The sequence below is a fragment of the Topomyia yanbarensis genome, chromosome 1 (assembly GCF_030247195.1).
Source record: "Topomyia yanbarensis strain Yona2022 chromosome 1, ASM3024719v1, whole genome shotgun sequence".
Classification (NCBI taxonomy): domain Eukaryota; kingdom Metazoa; phylum Arthropoda; class Insecta; order Diptera; family Culicidae; genus Topomyia; species Topomyia yanbarensis.
Window position 1 is genome coordinate 3,418,951 of NC_080670.1, and position 20,948 is coordinate 3,439,898.

Consider the following 20,948-nt stretch of genomic DNA (forward strand, 5'->3'; position numbering starts at 1 on the left):
AAAAAGCACAAATGCCATGTCAAATAGACGTATGGGAAAAAAAAGTATACCGCTGCTCCGAACACTTCAAGCGCTGATGTATTCTTTTGCTCCGACATATTGTGACCAGATGTCGACTACCTCTCTCGCCAACGACTATCGTCGTATTCTGAGGCGTAACGCAGTTGATTCGGGATGCCTTGAGACCCCTGCTACAGTCGATCAAGCGACCGTCAGCCATTCCGATATTGTTCGTGATTTCGCTCTCTGCCAAACCTTATCCGTCCTCCAATAACATCGTGGTTTACTACCAGAATGTTGGTGGCTTAAATTCACCTACGGACAGCTATTTGCTCGCGACCACGGGCTGCTGTTATGACGTCATCGCAACGCCATCAAAACCCATAAGACATCAGGTGGTGGTGTGCTAAACGCCGTTCGTCATGGTTTTTATACCCGAGTGATCAATGATGACCGGTGGGCAAGCTCCGAGCAAGTGTGGTTATCAGTGAAACAAGTGTGTGTCGTGTACTTTTCACTTCATAGAATTCGCGATTCCAGCCTGATGGATGTACATCATTCCTCCGTTCCTTTCATCCCATTGATCGCCGCCCCGACTGATGATGTAGCCCATATGTTGCCAGTTCATAAAAAAGGAAACCGATAATTATCAGGGAATCTCGCGTTTGGCGCCGTATCAAAGCTATTTGTGCTGGGTGTTTTAGACCCTATTTTCTTTCACCAGACTACGTTAGACTACGTCTAACCTGCCCTCGTTCACAACATATGTACTCGATGGAATCGCTGACGGATTGCAATTCGATGCTATTTACATGGATCTATCAGCGACCTTCGACAAATTAAACCAAGATATCTCGATAGCGAAGCCACGGTATTCATGGACGAACCATGGAAAATCGATGTCAGTTAATATAGGTTGACACTCTAGGCATCCGGAGGGACTGCTTTCGAGCCCTTATTCGTCACGGACTTACTGCCGGCCAGGGCGGATAGTTCTACTATCCTCGGACGTACCAGATCTTCAAGCCCGCATTCGAGCTCTACGCAATAACTCTCTCCTGCGATTACCGTTCAGGAGAACCAACTATGGTCGTCAGAGCGCTTTTACCACTTGGCGAGGAATTCGTTAAAAGCTAAAATTTTTCCCTTCCTTAAAAGTAAAAAGTTTAGACAACCACCATTGGGCCAATGGGTCTATTGGTGATGATACAACAAATAAACAAATATGTTTTTTTTATTCGCTGGAAGTTGGAAAATGATCGGTTGGATTGTTGAATTTTGACGAACCTTTTTTGTGATGCTATTTGATTCAGTACACCCTTTACTCGAAACTGGAACGTCCACGGAATGTATGGATGTTGTTTGGAGCATACGCTGGCAAGATTGTCATTTCTGAAACGTATTCGAGGACAATAGAAGTTGCATCAAGCAGGTGAGTTCTTCAACCGTTGACTGCCGATCGAAGCACATTGCGACGAAATACCATTTTGTTTGAGACCTTTTGCAGGATGGTGAAACCGAATTTCGCTGCTGTCCGAGAGATGAAATGGTTTCGAATGAAGCTGTAGCAGGCTGTGAAGATGCAAAAGTTTCGGTAAGTTGTTGATATTCAATCGTCGAGTAATGTAGAAGATGTCGACGAGTGGAAAATCGCGGTGATCTGGTTACCATGGTTACCAATAACTAATATTCATTTTTTCACCATTAAACTGTCACGTTTCCTGAACACACGCGTTTCAGTTTTGTCTACGATCATTCTCATTTTCAATAGTTTTATTCCCGTACGCGTTGCTGATGCCAAGTGTTGTCATCCCATTTATGATAAAGAATCCGTTCGAGTAAGAGGGGGAGGATATATAATCATTGATAACGCAAACAGCTGTTCAAGTATCGATGAGGCAGCTGGTTGCATCACTGAAGGTATGGTTGTCACTGGTATGGCAGACTTCCTGGACGTTATTCGATTATTTTATGAATTATAGGTAACTTCAGGTGACTTGATTTCCTCAGATCTGCACGTGAGCTGCAACTGTGTAATAAGTGAAGTTGATCTGTTTCAATTACTGAGTGATGTAGTCCCCAGATAGTATAAAACCTCTTGAGGGCAAGTGGATGTTCCAGAAAAAGTCGGCATTAATAGGAAAGTGGTGATAGACAATGTGCTACTAGTAGCTTGAGTATTTCTACAAAAGTTAGACTTGAAACAAGAAGAAACCTTTGATCCAATGGCTGCAAAGCTTGCCATACCACCAGCGGGTGTCAATCTAGGTTTTCTATGCCACAATTTGCACGTAAAGGCAGTTTTCTTGTGCGACGAATTCAAGCGAGATAACTTCATGGAGGTTCCGGATGGAGACCCTCGCAACATTACATATGGTGGCTTGAGTCACTCTAATCGTGTGGACTACGGTAGTCAGCAAGGATATAGCATCTATAATCAGCTGTCCCTTATGTTCACGCATAGTAGCCCTTCCTAAAACTAGCCATCACACTTAAGGTCCAAATAATCCATCGATTCGAACAAATTGAAGAATTCACTAATAAGTATAAACATACTTCCGACAGCCAGCTTTGATACCATCCGAAGTAATGAGACTGGACCAGATCATTCGAAGGCTACCGGTCCAGTTCCATTCTAATCCTAAAAAACGCGACCTCTGTCCTGAATCTTTGCAGGCCTCATTTAATCAATAGCTCATGAAATGTCAACCATCAAAACTGAATATGCAAAGTAGAACTGTGGATTAACCAGTAGCTTATCAGAAGGATAAATATACAGATCCCGACGTTAGAAAAAAATTGATGTTGAATCTCTTTGAAATAAGAAAAACGAAACAGTATTGCATTCTTGAAATCCATAAGAGAGCAGGTCACTGAACCGACTAAGCAACAGTTAGCAAACAACAAAACGAATCGAAAAATGTGTCAGCCAATACCTAATGCACCACATTTACTGCACTGTTTCTAAAGCGAAACAACACCAACAGCAAGAGCACACATAATCGACCGTTGAAAGAAAAAATAAATGCAATTGATCCAGCAGCCGATAAAACAATAACAAAAATACTCCCCGCGACAATAAGTGTACACAATATCTATGTATGCAAAGAGAGCCGCCAGGGACAGCAAGTTACGCACCATCGACTAACAAAACCACGCTGCTGGTGTTTGAAACGTTGAACGAATTTCGATTGAAGTTCGATCTGTAGATCGGTCATTATTCAACAGCAAAATCGGCGCGTAAACGAGAAGAAAGGGCTTTGCCTTAGGCTTTCCCCATATAAAAGGTACCACCCGCTGGGTCGGTTCAACTAGTCCGGTGCGGGTATTCAACTATGACACTGTGCATCGTGCGATTCTGAAGATCAAGTGAAAAAGGATTCTGAAGATCAATTGAAAACAAGTGTAGAACTATGGTCCATTCAATGTACATTTTGACCACGGTGCTGGTTCTAATGGCTTCGGTTGAAGTTAATGGAGACGATGTTGATTTCCGTGCGTTTGACTTTGGTGATGAAGATACGGAGTTTTTCAGTCCCTATGAGAAAGCGTTCAGTGATCATGAGTATTTTCCGACGGATTTTAATCTCGAAAAGTTGGATTTGATATCAGCTGTACCAAAGTTTACGAAGAAGGAGTCATATGTGAGTCCCAGTGAGGTCGAAGTGGCACGAGCTAAGCGGAAGGCGGTTTCCAGCGACGAACAATCGAACGAGGAGGATGATGATGATGAAGAGACGAACGAGCGGGCGGATAACTCAGATGATTACGCTGATCGTTACGAACGGTTTGTGAGTCGTCATTTCCGAGATCGGGACGAAGATAATAAAGATACCGGGGCCCAGTACGAGTACCACATTGATTTTAACCCTTCGGACGACTACGAACGGATCAAACAAGAATCCGAGGCTCAGAGTCGTCAACTGGCGAAAGATCCAGAAAACTGTAAAGCATACGAACAAGATGGGATGTTGTGCCACGCTTGTAAGGATCCGGCGACGGATACGACATCGGAATCATGCTCCTACGCGACGGCTCCGCATCATAAGAAATTCGCTTACGTGAAGCAGAAGAACTACAACAGCAACGATCACGAGAAGGACGAACCGGAAGAGGACGATCGAGATGAAGAAGATATCGATGAAGACGAAAATGTTGAAGATTCATCTCAGCGAAAGCGAGTGGTAGTGGAAAGTGTCACCAAAAAGCCACACAAACCTAAGGTAATACCAACCAAAAAATCTGTCGTACATACCAAGCCGGGCCAGGATAGCGCGAACGGAGGTGGCTACCGGTATCAGCCAGTCGATCTGCGGTCGAACAAGAAACGGCCCCAACCGATTCGAATGCAACCGGCGGAAGGCAAGATCGCCCACCCCACTTACTACGATTTCTACACGCACTTGTTTCCCTCGCATGGACAAAGCCAGAAGATGCAGCAACAGGAACCGGCCGATAGCGACAATGTGTACGTGCTGAGCTACCGGGATAAGGAGGAGATGGCGAAAGTGCTGGCAGATTTCGCGACACGGGATTGGTCTAACTGTAAGAAAGGTGAGCATGGAAGGGGGAGAAACTGCTTCAGGGTGCTCATTATATGAGCTGGAATATTTTTTGTTTTATGCGGTTGGCATGTAATAGGTTGTGCGATGATTGACAACTTTGATGGACGAGGTCTAAAAAGTAGCAATTTAGGCGTTTTATTTGGTTTAGTTGATCCAGGAAATCCGGACTCAGTTGTTATTAAAATGAAGAGGTTTTTTTCAAAGCGTCATATCTAACATTGGGATATTCTCTTTGTTTACTTTCTATCAATTTTATTGGTGTCATTATAGCCTTTTCACTAATTTTACAGTACAGATAATGTATAAATATTTCTTTGATCATTTTTTTCGGCCGTCTCCTTACCAAAGCTGAGACGAAAGCTGGAAAGATGTATCCAAAGCGACGACTTTGAAGGTGAAATTGTAATAACTTCGCTATTAACCACTAAAATACAGGGACCTTTTTAGCGAGGCGCGATATTTGCAGATTGTTTTTGGATAACTCGGACTTTAGTTCAGCGGAGACTTCATCCGTTTTCTTAGCAATAGCCGTGATAGCACACCCAAGAGAAGAGACTGGACAAAAATGGACCAATTTAATGAACTAAAAGCAAACCAATTAATATGACAGTAAAGAATTTGTTCTCTCTGCTGATATGACTGTCGGTCCTGCTCGCGAGCTGTAGATGCTTAACCTTCATACATAATTCAACAGACATCATTCCACTCAGACAAGATCATGCGTATTCCCCTAACCATCGCTAATCCATTTCCCTTCCTTCACTTCCAAAGCCACCAAAAACGAACTCACCTGCTATACCTGCACCGACAAGGACGGCGTTAAACACGAAGAATGTATGTACGTTTCAGAGTCCCACCCGAGCCCGCAGGTGCTTCCATCGACGACGACGTCGACGTCAACGGCCAGCCTGGGAAGCACTACCCTACCAGCAGATGCGGTTATTCCCAAACCAACCAAACGACCGCAACGCAAAAAGGTTACATCCGAGAAGAAATCTACCGCACCGAAACCGAGCAGGAAGCAGTTTTCCGAGAAACTGATACAGCGGTTGGAACCAAGTGAGCAGGACGGAGCTGAGGTACTTCGCACCGGACAGGACCGGCAGACGGTGAAGCGGACGGTCACCATCAAAAGTCACGTGGACGGAACGGGACGGGACGCGATGCTCGAACCGTTGCAAGGTGACCGAGTGGTGCATTATGAGCACCATGTGACTCATTTATTGTAACTGTGATTGTGAATATACATACTTAAATAAAGTCTTTTTTACCTGGTCTATTCGTTTCGGGAGCAATTATTGCAGTATCGTGTTGGTTGTGAATTTCGAAGAACGCATAGCTTTGGAAGTTCATCATAATTTTTCAATTTTTATTGATTAGGTTTTTGCTTTAAACACAGTTTTTCTTGTTTTTTTTTTTTGACTCATTCTTTTCCATACAATTATATAGCTTACTTCATTTAGCCCATATGTGTGTGTTTAGATGTGTCTAACCGGTCCACGGTTTCCTTTCATAAAGAAAACCGATGGTAACCGCATAAAGTGGTTTATGTTTTGTGGTGTGCTTCTTTTTTTCTTTCATTCCTTACACACTATTAGTAGAGTAAGTTATGTGGGCACATTTTTTTTACTTTTCCGCTCAGTAGTCCCAAGCCGGTGGAGCGGGAGCTCTTGATGTCTTGCACTGTCAACCAAAATGACTTATGAATACAGATTTACTTAAAGCTTAAAACTGTCCTTATGCTTAGTTGATTTACTGCACTTTTTGTTGTTGTTGTTCTTTTGCTTGTTTTACAAATGGTACGTGTTTCGAGTTTCTTTCTGCTCAAGTTTTAAGGCTAATATCTAGTAGGATTACGATTATACGGTTTGTAAATATGAACTTTAGCCTAATTACCTTTCGTTTCATTTCACTATCGGTTGTTTCATTGCCACACAGTTGCTTAGTTTCTTTTTTCTCCTTTTCATGTTTCAGCACGAATTTGATTACATCATGTTTTTTTCCAAGCTAGTCAACTGTTATTATTCTAGAAGTAAAAACTTTCATTTGCTGGTTATTTTTCGTAAGGAAACTTTCAAATCACTCACAATACACGCTTACGGTTGCATGTTTCTTTGCAGAATTAATTGCTACTACTTACAAACTAGAGATAAAAAACTAAATATTCATACGCAATCGTAAAAAATGAAAGAATTTGATAACTTCTTTCTTCCTCGACAACCACATCATTCAAAATAAATAAATTACATTTGTGTTACGGTGCGTGTTGCATCAATTTCGGTGCTAGATCCCAATCGTTATTTCCCTAAAATCGGAAACAACCATTGTGCGGGTTCCCGTTAACTGTTGGACACACGCGAGCAGATACAGAAAGGAAATAAAATCATTTGTTTCAGTGGGGTTTTGAAACTGAATCCGGTCAAACTAATAATTTTAACAAATTTTATGAACTGCTTAGTTAGGCGATATCGCAGCAGATAAAAAAATTAAAATAATCCACTGTAAAGACGGTTATTGTTTTGGCTCTCTCACGGATGGATGCTTGAATCGTTTGTTCTCTCTAGTTTATTTGGGTATATTTCTACCTTTCATTAATAAATATAAACTTTTTACAAACGGAACCTACACGGGCGCTGCTTGCTAACTAATGTCAATTGTAGACACAATAAGCGCCCTCTGGCTTATACAGTTGTTCATTATGAGAACTGAACTTTAAAATAGTTATCACCTTAAAACAAAATACAGTTACCGCTTCTTCTAATATCTCTCTTGGATATTTGTTGGTTCTGTCTTAGAACACGTAGTCCGGCCCAGCCATATCGATTGCCCATCGGAACTTATCGCGCTGTGTTTTGTTGAATATCTTTTCGATGGGGACGTCGAACTTTTTGCACCTGTTGAAAAAAAAACAGAACTTAAAAACGATTCTGTTGATTTTATCCTACCATTCATACCATGCAATAGAAATCCTAGGATCGAGATAGTTCAATTTAGATGTTCCCAGGGCGATCGTTTTGTTCTCGTCTTTGTCAGTCTCTTGTAGCTCGAGTTTCTTCAGCTGATCCCGGAGTCTTTCCAACAGCTTCTGTTTCTTGTCCTTAGTGATCTTGTCCCGCACAGAGCTCTTTTTCAAATCCTGTAGAGATCCAAACACGGATTAGATCACCAGTGGGGTCGGTTAAGAGCGGTTAGGTTACAACTTACCCTCAAATCCTGCTCGCAGTTATCAATCGCCTCTTGCTTAAGACGGATCTTCTCCTTCAAGTTGGACATGCTTTTGTCGTGAGTCTTAGGTACAGCCCGTTGATGGTTACACAGGATGGCAACTGCGCGATTTGCTCGGTTGTATGCTAGAAGCTTCTCTGGAAGCGTCATATCCGGATCCGTCAGCTCGGCCAACTGAATTTGAAGTGTCGTCGAAGCGTTAAAAGTACGGAACACTTTTGCCGTCAGCCCTGTGGAAAGAGAAAAGAAAATACGTTTTATATTTTGATTTTAATTCGTATGTCAAAGGTAAAACTAACCATCCATCAAGTCTCTCAGATGCTCGTTCAAAACGGTAGTGTTTAACCGATCGAATAGATCATCGCCGGGTTTTTTGTTCTCCTTAAATAGTTCGAGATTTTTGAACACACGCTTCTCGACCTCTACCTCGTTGTAGTAGCGAATGGAATCTTTACCGAGAAAATCGAAAACTACCACATTCTCCTTTCCGTTTTTCTCCTTGTGCAATTCAATGTGTTCCACCCGAAGCGAACAGCAACCCACCGTGTCGGCCTGATCCTCATCCTTTTCGTTACCAGCTCTCAGTGCTAGTTTATCAATGAAGTACAGCGCAACGGCACGCTGCCGAATTCTCATCTCTTTGCTCTTCCATTCGTCACGATAGGTGTTGCGAATCTTATCGATGTGCTTCAAGAGACGCCGGGCAGTTTCATACTTCTGCCAATCCTTCTCGCCCTTCAGCTTGGAACTAGGGTTCAACATGACGTACTTCACCTGACCTTGGACGTTTTCTGTCCAGGAAGCTAACCACGATACAGTGTTATCGTGACGAACTTCCTTCCAGCGACGCCCTTCCGGAGCTTCGGGCCATTTACTGTCCTTTGAGCAGTTGATAATCACATCTTCTGGCATGACCCGCCGCTTCACCATTCCCATTTTTGGATGTTCACCGCGTCCACGGAATAAACCAGGCGGTTCAATACGGAAGTTGCCTATTTTTTCCTTGTGTCCGTCAATGTTACATGTTCCGTACTCTTTCACCAGTGCCTCGTTTGTTTCTTTCAGCTTCAGTTTTTCCTCCTTGGTTCGATTTTTATTCCTCTCCGACAGTTCAGTGAAGTGCCTATGCATGTACCGGAAGTTGCACTTTTTGAGTTCTTTGATTTTTTCGCGCTCTGACGAGCTCATCAGTTTGCGCCAATCTTTGAAGAAATTATCGTTGAACGCATCCTTTGAGGTATAGTCGTGCTCTAACATGCGCGCATAAAAGCCAGCGACTTCCTCGGCATCTTGCGACAGCTTCATTACTTTGCCGTCGTACTCGAACTTTACTTTCTCGGGCAGCGGTTCGTATGGTGGGGCAAACACTGGACCTTTGTGTTCAAGGAAGTTCCACTTGACGCCATCATCACGCTTTTCCTCTTCCCACCTGAAATGGAAGGACGGTTGTAATACATTAGCTTTAAGTGATAAATGTCTTAAAATAATATGGGGTTCATGTTTTCTGTTGAAATTTGCTGCTCCTAACCTTGTCGCCTTCGCTAACAGTAGTACTGCGGGAGTTCCTGTCTGACAATAAGGCCTTATCGTAATGACACGAAAACAGCTGTCGAACAACTTGTGCTGTTGAAAATTTTGCCATGCCGTAAAAAGTAAGCGACTCATCAAAACAGAGGCGCGTTTACAGCTTACATAATTATTAAAACGCATCCATCAAGATGAAAAAAAATAACCAATAATCATCGAACACATGTCACCTAAGACATGTCACAAGCAATTTGACGTTTTAAGAAACTCATGCAACAGAAGCGCTACTGTGATTGGACACGACAAGCACTGGAACTAAATTTGAAAAACGATGCGCATTTGCTCGCTCACGACGGAACGCGTTCTTTGACAGCGCATTGTTTACACCGGCTTCACATTAGCCGTGGCGCAACATGAATGAGTGAATTTTGCTAAACAATGAAGCAGCTGAAAATATTTCGGAATGAATTAATACGTACCATTTCCAAACTTCTTGCTCTTCCTCTTCCTTCTTCTTTTTACGACCCTTGGTAGGACTAACAGGTTCTTCCTTTACCTCTGTCTTAACCTGTGTTCGATATCGATTAAAAAGAAACAAAGCCAAAAAAGAAAAGATACAATTATTGTAGATCATGAGCATATACGAATGTTCGCTAAGAAACATAAACAAACGCAGGTCATTCACTTTAGTTTTCTTCTCCTGCTTGACGGCACCCTTCTTGACCTTAGCCTTTTTAGCTTTCTTCTTTGATCCGTAGTCGTCCTCGTCGTCTTCATCGTCAAACTCCGACTCGGATTCGAGCGCACGTTTCTTCTTTTTCTCCTTCTTATCCTTCTTCTCAGTCTTTATTTTCTTCTTTGTGCGGCCAACATCGAATTCTTCCTCATCATCCTTCTTTTTGCGCTTAGACAACGGTACATCATCTTCCGAGTCCGATTCTTGCTCCTGCTTGATTACCAATGGCGGTTCCTCCTGCTCTTCTGCCGTCTCGTCCTCTTCGTTGTCCTGGCTGCGATCGGGATCGGGAGCCTCTTCCTTGATGACAAATGGAGTTTCATCCGCACGGAACTGAGACATTGAGTAGTCACACGAACTGGCTCGAGAAATATCCAGCGGATCGTCCGGTTTGATCTCCTTGACATCCTGGGAAGATTCGTTACTTTCAAGACCATTAGCAATAGGTTGAGGGTTTTCTTTTTTGACTTCAACGGGACTCTCTTGTTTCACAACAGGGTCCTCTTTGACTTTATCTTTCTTGTCACGTTCCTTGTCCTTGGAGGATGAAGAGCTTTTATCGCCGCGGTCGCGATCCTTGCGGTCTTTGTCTTTGCTACTACTGCTACTGGAATGCTTATCTTTATCTCTGCTGCTGCTACTGCTCTTGTGCTTATCTTTCTCACGCTCCTTGTCCTTGTCACGATGTGAGGACGATGACGAGCTACTCTTGTGCTTGTCTCGATCTTTATCCTTACTGCTACTGCTGCTGGATTTTTCTTTCTCCTTATCACGATCTTTCCTTTCCTTGTCCTTCTCGCGTTCTTTGTCCTTAGATCGTTCCTTGTCTTTTTCGCGATCCTTATCTCGGTCTTTCTCGCGATCCTTGTCCCGATCTTTCTCGCGATCCTTGTCCCGGTCTTTCTCACGATCCTTGTCCCTCGATCGGTCTTTATCCTTGGACCGCTCTTTGTCTTTCTCCCGATCCTTATCGCTCTTGGAACTCTTGTGCGAGCTGCTGTGACGGTCTCGATCTTTGTCCTTGCTACTACTGCTGCTAGATTTGTCTTTCTCGCGATCCTTGTCCCTAGAATTGCAAATGTTGTTTGTTTACTTATGATCGAATGGTTACACTGCCTTTAACTCACCTCGACGACGAACTGCTTTTATGCTTGTCTCGTTCCTTGTCCCGATGCTTGTCCTTCTCGCGATCGCGATCTTTGTCGCGTTGCTTATCCTTTTCCCGGTCACGATCCTTGTCACGGTGTTTGTCCTTACTGCTGCTCTTGTGACTTTTATGGCGGTCCTCACCGCTACCACCACTGGTGGCATCAACCGACGAGTGGCCATTGCTCACGCCATTGGGGCGATCGCCATTCAACTGCTTGGTCGAGTCCTAGAACGGGAGTCAAGTTAACAACACATGTTAAACAGTGGAAACGATTTTTATAACACGCTAGCTTCTTTTTCTTATCGAGAAGCAGGCGTGGTACGGCATGGTAAAAAACCTTCTACACATTTCGTTTTTTTTTTATTTTCACTTGGTCCTATATCTGCTCAGTGTAAAAAAATGGATAGGCCTATTACATCCAAATTCAAATGCGTATAGTCTGTGTTACACTGGTGTAATGTAACTTCAAAAAACGAAAACGCCACAAGCATATTTTCAATTTTTCGGTTACCGTGAAGACAGTTGACGTTCATACAAAGCATGCTTATTTGCAATTTGAAACCTTTTCATTCAAAACTGGGCGAAATTGGTTGAGAATTTATGATCGAAGTGGGCTATCTTCACTCGACACAGGTTCCACATCAGTGAGTTCATATGCTTTGACAGAAGTTGGGGTTAGTTTCGACTCAACGAAAATCAACTCGACGACTAACAACGTTAAATAATAAATTACAATTACTAACAAATTTTACTCGAACTTGTGCAACCTAATTTCTTCCATGTAATAGAAATAAATTTACATGTTATTTTTTATGTTGATCTAGATTCATGTCTGACTTATAAAGGTGATCAAGACCTGACCAATATTATTTTCTACAATCTATCAATGCTCCCATTCAGTTCAATCGGAATGAATTAGCTAATTTTATACAACTCTAATCACTCTATTGCCCTCTGTACGTACCGATCGACAGCACACAAAAGCCTAGGTACCTCTAAACCATCAACCCATCACTGCCATTACCTTCCTTTAACAAACCAACTAACAGCGCAAGCACTAGCATTGTATGTACCCAACCCAAAGCAGATCGCTTTTGCCGCTCGCTAAATTGTATGCGAGCGGTGGAACTTCGACGGAAAACCGAACGGCGCTTATATTTTTGCTTCATTTGACTGCCACTGTTACCTATATCACGACGACCAACACTTGTGAAAATCACAACCGACTTGCTACCATAGGCCAGTGCAGCTAAATATAACAACAAAAAATCTACCAAACGGTACGTATATGCAGTCTTCCAATATAATACTCGTACTGAGGGTTCGAAATTGAACGGCAGCACAGCGACAGAGAAACGAGCGCAGGCAGAGTACAAAGAGACCAACATCAGCAATGGAAGCGAAAAAATTTCTAAGTGCCAGAAAAATCTTGGACTTGTCAATTTTTTCCGACCAAAAATGCAACCCCTGCTCATGCGATGTAATTTTTTCTGAAACGAATTTCGGTACCAATTTCGACCGGATCCGAGCACTCGTAAGGGAAATATTAATTTTCAAACATTTCGCCTTTGCTGCTTTCGACGACGTGGGACTTAGTCTCCGGACGCCATTTTCTCTTTATGAAAGCTAGCAGTTGGAAATTTTTCGTCTAAGTCCCAGTCAGCCTTAGCTGGCTGGGGTTTATTTTTTTCCAGAAATTCCCGTCTACGTTACAAATTTAAAAATTTGCTTACCTGGGAACTGGGCATTTCCGCTTCGACACTCATCCTCCGAGTTGTAGCTAATTTTAATCGTAATGAAATGTGACTGCCACCCAACCAGACAGCAGCAAATTTTTCTAAGTCCAAGAAAATCACACTCGCCTACGACGTCAGTTCTCTTCGCTAAAGCACTACGCGATGTTACAAAATCTGTCGGATTCTCTACCAAAATCCACAGCCCTCAGATGTTACATTTACACTCAATGTAACGAGGAAGGATTCACGTGTGGATTGCACTTGGGTTGAACTGGAAATGGTTAAATTTTCTACTCTTATTTGGCGACGACAAACGGAAGGGACTTTAGTGCACCTACGACGATGGCAGAGCACAGCGACAGCAAGCAAGTCCGTGAATGAAGCCGACCGAGGACAGAGCAGCAGAGCTGCCAGCCATCAGTCACACTTGTGTATGTATTCATTTCTGAAAAGGGTTCGGGTCTTCGCTGTTGTGTTTGTGCGTTTTTGGTAGAGCCACACGGAGAAAATCGTGTACAGTTCCATTACCTATCAGTAGGTAATGTTATTATGCTGTCCTTCGCTGCCGGTAAACCAAAAAGAGGCACTCCTCATAAAAAATATTATACACGAACTTTAACCCATATAGTCCAACGATTCCAAATATTGTTTGGATGATACCCTGAACAGGTCATTAGGCTCTTGAATGATAAGATGTGTATTAGGACAATGATTGTTTAACCCAAAATTAATGGGATAAAGTTTAGTCGGTTTTGGGGAATATTTCTCGCGTGTTTTTTGAGAAGGGCCAAAAGCGTACTGTTAAAATTCACTTTGAGAGGAAATTCTGGACAAACCATTAATCCCCAATCACAATTCACAGCAACAGATGAAGGAAAAAACTTTTCTCTTTCATAAAATGTTAACATCTATTCTCGGCGAATCTGTATTTTCTCTCAAAGCTATTTTTGATAGCATGCTTATTCGCCATCCTAAAAAAAACAAGCGAGATTTCATTATTTTTGGGTAAAATTGGCTTCTCTCACTTTCGTTGGAGGTAGTACAGTCGTGATTCGTTGGTTGGGCCACAGCCTATGTCCAACTAACGAATTTAATTCGCTAGTTGGATCGACTGACAAATGTCACAAAACTATCCGTAAAAGTCATTAGTACACTCAAAAAAAAGTAAACGTTATGCCTATTGATTTTACACATAGATTTTTGCAATTAACGGAGGCATATAGACACTATTTGCTGGCGCATAAACCTAATGTGTGTATTCACAAGAAATATTAATCTTACATTCACATTTCATAACTATTAGGCACATAAAACCCCATTCTATAATAATATGCACATATAACTTATGTGTGTGCATACATAGTTTATACAGTTGACACATAGAAGGTATGTGTGCGCGTGATAACAATAGCATTTCTTCTTCATATGAATTTTAAGCGGTTTGAAGCAAATAGAATTAACGTTTGGATTTCTTTCAGTGTAGTGTAAAACATTATTAGATAGATTGTCAAAGTCAATTTGACATGAGATTTTGACGTTCAGATGCTTTTTAGTTGAGCAATGGTACAACTAGCGGAGGTCCAACTAAAAAGCGGTCCAGTTAAAAAGTGTCCAACCAGTGATTTACGACTGTAGGATGCAGATTACCTACTGTTAGGTAATGCAAGTTCTCCGTGTGTGCATTTTATGAATTGTTCCTAATAGAAATCATCGAAACACTAAGAAAAATTATATGATGACACTTACCATATGATTAGTTAAATTGACTTAAGTTCACTTTGCAGGTATTAAGATTTTTGACCGTCCATTTACTCAAGTCAAAGGAAATTGGTTTTTCTTAATCACGAAATACCTAAGCTCAACCGATCTTTGCAGTGCACAATATTTTGTTATATAATTATATATTATATCCCAAGCGTCAAATTTGTTAGTTTGTTTTCATTTGGTTTTTCGTTAATATTAATTGCATCGCGTATCTATTTATACATTGATTAATAGAGGAAAACAAATTGAAAATTACTTTTCATGATGGAATTTCCATTCAAAGTGGATTTTGACAGTTGGCTTTTAGGCCGTAATCATATGTTTGTCGAGATTTGATCCAACATCAAACAAATCGAACTAACGAAAGATGTTTGTCGGACGAGTTTTTCTGTTAGCAGGGGTAGACTTGTTGACAAAACCCACCGCTGAATTGTCAAACAAACGTCACATGGTTTGCGTAATATCCCGGATAGAATTTTACAATAGCATTTACCCTACAAACAATCATAAAACAATAAATATTATAGTTATTACTGTTGCAACATTGTTCGATGCCAAGTTCTCACAGTAGATTTACAATAAAATTTCATGTAACAATAAATTTCACTGTTCAGCAAAAACTAATACAGTGCATTCACATTAAATTTTACTGCTTTCGAAAAAAAAAAATGTATGAAGAAAAATTGATTTTTTAATGTTAAGATACATAACCACCCCCTTTTTCACTGTAAAAGTCTATTTTACGTTGAAATTTACTGTAAAAACGTTAAAGTTTATTGTTTTTGTATTGTAGCATAACACCAAAACTTACTGTAAATTATTGTAAAATTACTGTACCGTCACAGTGAAAATCATGGTTTTGTTACTGTACATTTCTCGACAAACATATGATTACGGCCTAAAAGCCAACTGTCAAAATCCACTTTGAATGCAAATTCCAGACAAACCGTTACTAGTCGAACACAGTTCACTACAGTTTATGAAAGAGAAAACTTTTCTCTTTCGTTTACTACCAACATCTGTGATTGCCGTGTAAAGGCTAGTTTACAGTTCGGAAAACGTGTCACGGGATTTGGGTCCCTGTGTATTTTAAATGGAGCTCGGGATTTCAAATCCCGTGACGGGAAATAAGTCTACACAAAAATGACAGTTTTCATGAAGTGTAAACCCAACCGCGGGAAACATCACGGGATTTTAAAACTCTCCACACAGAAATCCGTCCGGGAACAATTCAACACAAATTGTTTCCGACGGGGAAAATAGTATTTTTATAAAGTTTACAATTCGCTGCAAGTTTGATACTGTTTGTATTTTTAAGAAGCAGCAGAGTTTTTGGTTTGACAGTTTGGAGAGATCTCGGCGGGAAATTTTCCCTGATCAAATCCCGACGCAAATCCCGTGTGAAATCCCGCGATCCATTTCCCGAACTGTAAACTAGCCTTAACGGTTTGTCTGGAATTTGCATTCAAAGTGGATTTTGACAGTTGGCTTTTAGGCCGTAATCATATGTTTTTCGAGATTTCTATTCGAGATACATCACAAACCAAACAAAAATTAATATTTTTCCGTGTGTTTTATACGCAAAAAATGTGCGTTTTCTTGGGTTTCAAATGTAAGGAACGTGATCGCATCAAGGTTGAATAAGAGCAAAACTGACAAAACAAAACAAAACCAATAATAAACGTTTTTGCAAGAGCTGGAGCTTATCAATCAGCATTGCCTTCACCGTGTGTGTTCGTCCCGAACTGTGATAATAAATTAATTTGTAACATGTATTTTTGGTAATCCATTAATTTGTCATAACATGAACTTGACGGATGCCACCTGTATTCGGGTGTTGACTAGTGAAAAGTTACTTGTTGGTAGGAACCACTATTAGGAATTTAGAATACCAAAGGTAAACATTTCACTTACAGGCATAGGCAACACGCTGGTGTTGTACCACAGAGATGTTGACGGTAGCACACGGAAAAAGTTGGCCCCTTTACCTCCAATGAGGTCGAAGATTCACGGAATTGATTTTTGTACGGTGGACTCATCATGGTTGATAGTGTTGCACGCCGGTCGTAAGGCTATATCGATTGCTTTGAATCAGGTAAAAGACTGGTTTAATGATTAACGAATTCCGTTAGATAATTTTGTTTATTTTTGTAGGACGATGATTTTTATGATTTGACCAATATAGATCTACAGAATTTTGTACAAAATGTTTTGTACTATCCAAAGGAGAGAACCATGTTAATGCATTCACCCAGCCGGTTTAATGATTGGATAAGTACTCTGAAACTATTGGATCGCCAAACGATCGGTCTCATAACTGGACACGGAGTTGCCATTTTACTTACCCGGAATTATTTTGGAGATTGGTTGCTGGTAGATTCCTGTCCATGTGAAGACAGTTCTACTCTGTTTTACTCGCGAATCGTTGGCAGCAGTTGGACGGATTTACTGTGCTTTAGTGGAACTGCCCTCGGATTGCTGGTGATTTGGAGACCGTCCGGTGTCCGGAAGGGTCGCGTGCTAAGCAGCAGTCGAGCCCATAATGGGGTGATCTTTTCAATCGATTGTGACTGGGAGCGGGGGTTTCTTACCACCGCTTCCGATGATAGATCCGTTAAATTCTGGACAATTAGAAGTCACCCGTTACCGGAAGATTTTGGTATTGAGCTGGAAGAGAAAAGCTACTGCTTTGGTCACACAGCGAGAGTGTTCCAGTGCAGAATAATTCGGGAACGGGAGACGAGTTGGGTTGTTTCAATCGGAGAAGATTCGAATCTTTGCCTGTGGGATGATGTAGGGAATTTAATCGTTAAGAAACGTTTGGAAGATGGGGCGACGCTTTGGAATTTAGACTATGACGCTGCACAAAAAATAATGTTTGTTTGCGCTAGTAACGGCAATGTTTCACAAATTAATTTGGAAGGATATTTAACACATGGAAGATGTAGTGAAAAGGATATCCATTCAGTTGAAGTAGATGTTGGCAAAGAGCATTTGGTTAAGGTTAAGTTTTTATCAAACGGCTCCCTGGTTGCTATTACAGATCACGATCAAGTTATGTTACTTGCAGATTGCTCACCCCCACAAATTGTTGACCAGCTTGACAACTTCAAATGCAGCCTTCTGGATGCTTCCGAGAAGCAAGTTTTTATTGCTGGCGATAAGTACCTCAACATTTACCAAGTTAATGATAGCAGCATTAAGCTGATTAAAAAAATGGTTCTTAATTTTGATCAGCCAGATTTTTTGCCAGAACCAGAGCCTGTCAGGTTCAGTATCATTAGATCGTTGCATTTCTGCTCGAAATCGAACATCGTGTTGTGTGACAACAATGGAAGATGTCTAGTTTATGGGCAAAATGTGGAAATACTTCAATCTTGTCATCGTTTACCGAAAGCAAGCGAGCCTTGGTTAACTTTTGCCTTTGGAATCGAAGAGAACCTTCTGCTGGCGGATAGGGCTGGTAATCTGTTGCTCTACAACAATGGAAGCCTTGATCCCTTGTACAAACTATCGCACCTTCATGACAAACTCGGGATAACCGGAATCCGATTGGAAGAATCGACTGAGGAAGGTTATTTCCTAACGACTTCCGGTCACGATGGCCATCTTAGATCGATATTTTTGGATCCAGCTGAAAAGATAATTCAAGTTTATGGTGCCGAAAAAATGCCTATCCGGTGGATCGATCGAATGAGTGAACTATGTAATGACCTGTGGTTGATGGGCTTCAACGACTCTCGATTTGTTCTATGTGACAGGAAGCGGGAAATTTTATTCCAGATAGATTGTGGTGGAGGTCACCGGAATTGGGATTTCTTCCGTTCGGATGATAAAAATGGTCGATTCGTGTTTATCCAGCATAAACGTCTCAGGGAGGTTTCTGTTGAGCTGACTCAATCGACAAGCGGTTTACTGCGGGTGCCTCGTCTGAACTGGCACGTCAAGACTTGTAATGCGGTGCGGATAGTGCAAACGGAAGAGGCGGTACTGTTTATTTCCGGTGGTGAGGATAACGTTTTACGTATTCATACGTTCTGCAGCGAAACTGGAAGTTTGTTGGTAAGTTGGACATTTTTTTTTTGTTTGTCTAAACAGTAGGTATTTATGCACAATATTCACATATTTTTCAGGACCATCCCCGGAAGCACTTGACTAGTCACATTTCAAGTATTAAATCGATTTGCCACAGTACGAAGTTAGGCATTGATAAGCGGAAAGTCCTTCTTATCTCCGCTGGTGGACGTGCTCAATTGTGCCTGACTACGTTGGATACGGTCACGTTACGAACCAAGGACGAACTCTCGTACATGCTATTAGCCAGTGATTCAGATCGGTCCCGATGGCGAAGCAACCGAACCTTATCCTTTGATCCGGAAACACGTTTCATGTGTATGACACTGGTCGAATCAATTGCTGGGTTGTTTGTTGGTTGCTCCGACGGGTTTTTACGACAATTCAAGCTTTCTATAAACAATGGATCCTATCAGGTGGAATTGGCGAAGGAGATTTACTATGGAAGGTGCTTTCTACACATTACAAGCTTGATCGTCGAAAATAAGCTGGTGATTCTAACGACGGCCACTGACGGTTTAGTTTGCTTTTGGGATGCACAGAAACTGAGCGAACCGTTTCACAAGTTGCGATACCATGCAAGTGGTATAAATGCATTTGACGTGATGTCCCTGGATCACAATGGACTGTTCCTACTCGGTACTGGTGGAGATGATCAGGCTGTCTTGGTTTCAGTATTTCGAATTAATACAATAAAGAGCGGTGGTTTCTGCTTCCAGCTACGAAGTACCATCCGGCAGCAGTGTGCACATTTGGGTCAAGTAACTGGTATACGTTTCATAGATGAGCACACATTTTGGAGCGTGGGTATTGATCAAGAAGTTTGTCTGTGGCATTTTACCTCGAAGACAATGTCAATTGGGAAAACATTTCCGAGTTGTGTATCGGATGCCAAAGGGCTGGAGAAGGTACTGGGAAGGAACGAAGTATTTGTGTATGGATGTGGTTTCGAATTCATACGAGTTACCTCTTAGAATGATTTGATTTGTTTGTTTTTGTATACTTTTATTTATAAAAGGCGAATGTTCGAGTATTTGTGTTTGTAGTTAATGACGTACATTTTCATTTTGGTAAAAAAGGCATAGACACAACTTTGTTCCGCTAAATATTATTTATTTTTAGTGTCACAATTCATACCATCGAATTTTCACAAGGATTTGCCCTGAAATCTTTTATTTCGGAATGATAGGGATTTTTTTTTTGGTTGAGTCATTTATTAGTTCAAGAATAAATTTCTAAACTGGCTGGGAGTCAGCTGAGTATTTGGTTATATTATGCTGTATTTATATTTGTCTGAATGAAATTAAAGAAAGATCGAACTCAAAAAATGTTACATAAAAATTCAAGCTTACTTTTACCGAAACTCAAACATATATCTAGAAGTTTTATTCAAAACGACATATCTACACAATGAGTTACTCTCTTTGTTTACTTTCTCTTTCGATTTTTACGGCGTCACTATAACACTTTTCCCTTATTTTACAGTACAAATCGAAAGACGGTGGTTTTAACTAGCATAGTATGCAAAGAGTTGAGGGATAAATGTTAAAGCGACCGAATTATTAACAGAAGAGAAAGTAAACAAAGAGAGTAACTTATTGCCGATATGTCTTTTTGAAAAAACGCTCAAGATATGTCCTCCTTTTAATGATTTTTGATGTCAGCCACATATGTATCTGCATATTCTTTGTTTCAAGATGTATGCAGATCATTCAAATTGATTTTCGCTGTGTTCCTGCTCGAATACGCTTCGAATGAAAATTCCAGACGTCTTGTAATTCGCAGAACAGAGATCACATTTAAAGAAAACATTAAATGTAATAATTAAATGAAATTTTCTCTCGCGTTACCGCTGTGCTCGACCAATGCCTTTACTTTAGAAATTTCCCTCCAAGCATCTTTTTAAAATTTGGTTGTTCCGCCCAAATTGAGCTACTTGAGTTGTGCAGCCTAATTCTGCATTACTTTGCATTGCATTGATGTTCTCAAAGATGACAGCAAAATCAAACGGGAATCGAATTCTATTCGTTCCGTTCAATCCGTCGTAGTGCAGATGGTCTAATGCTAATTTCCAGCGCTAGCGAACTGAATATCGATACCGTTGACTAGCCCCCCGTAACTGTTCGAAGGTGTCGCCAGAGTCGTTGGCATCTTTCGAACAGTTGGTGCAA

At 41.2% G+C, this 20,948-nt stretch overlaps 3 protein-coding genes across 6 annotated transcripts; 2 read left to right on the forward strand and 1 right to left on the reverse strand.

The window, feature by feature from the left end:
* Positions 1-1,751: 1,751 nt before the first annotated feature.
* On the forward strand, positions 1,752-5,794 carry LOC131676241 (DNA ligase 1). Of its 2 annotated transcripts, none has more exons than XM_058955363.1 (3): positions 1,752-1,935; positions 2,677-4,554; positions 5,337-5,794. In XM_058955363.1, exons 2-3 carry the CDS (start codon positions 3,414-3,416, stop codon positions 5,792-5,794), a joined length of 1,599 nt encoding a protein of 532 aa, XP_058811346.1. In that variant the 5' UTR covers positions 1,752-1,935; positions 2,677-3,413. The 2 variants fall into 2 exon arrangements, with proteins under 2 accessions (XP_058811346.1, XP_058811345.1); XM_058955362.1 differs by having other exon boundaries at positions 1,752-1,920; positions 1,983-4,554.
* Positions 5,795-5,917: 123 nt separating this feature from the next.
* On the reverse strand, positions 5,918-13,322 carry LOC131676618 (DNA topoisomerase 1). 2 transcript variants are annotated; one of them, XM_058955796.1, is made up of 8 exons: positions 12,937-13,322; positions 11,181-11,428; positions 10,003-11,119; positions 9,797-9,885; positions 8,090-9,219; positions 7,770-8,020; positions 7,520-7,701; positions 5,918-7,459 (listed from the first exon to the last, which is right to left on the reverse strand). In XM_058955796.1, exons 1-8 carry the CDS (start codon positions 12,967-12,969, stop codon positions 7,357-7,359), a joined length of 3,153 nt encoding a protein of 1,050 aa, XP_058811779.1. In that variant the 5' UTR covers positions 12,970-13,322; the 3' UTR covers positions 5,918-7,356. The 2 variants fall into 2 exon arrangements, with proteins under 2 accessions (XP_058811779.1, XP_058811780.1); XM_058955797.1 differs by lacking the exons at positions 9,797-9,885; positions 10,003-11,119; positions 11,181-11,428; positions 12,937-13,322 and adding an exon at positions 9,319-9,479.
* Positions 13,323-16,298: 2,976 nt separating this feature from the next.
* Positions 16,299-20,118, forward strand: LOC131676619 (WD repeat-containing protein 6). 2 transcript variants are annotated; one of them, XM_058955798.1, is made up of 4 exons: positions 16,299-16,565; positions 16,620-16,798; positions 16,858-18,765; positions 18,837-20,118. In XM_058955798.1, exons 1-4 carry the CDS (start codon positions 16,508-16,510, stop codon positions 19,749-19,751), a joined length of 3,060 nt encoding a protein of 1,019 aa, XP_058811781.1. In that variant the 5' UTR covers positions 16,299-16,507; the 3' UTR covers positions 19,752-20,118. The 2 variants fall into 2 exon arrangements, with proteins under 2 accessions (XP_058811781.1, XP_058811782.1); XM_058955799.1 differs by having other exon boundaries at positions 16,299-16,561.
* The last annotated feature ends 830 nt before the right edge of the window (positions 20,119-20,948 follow it).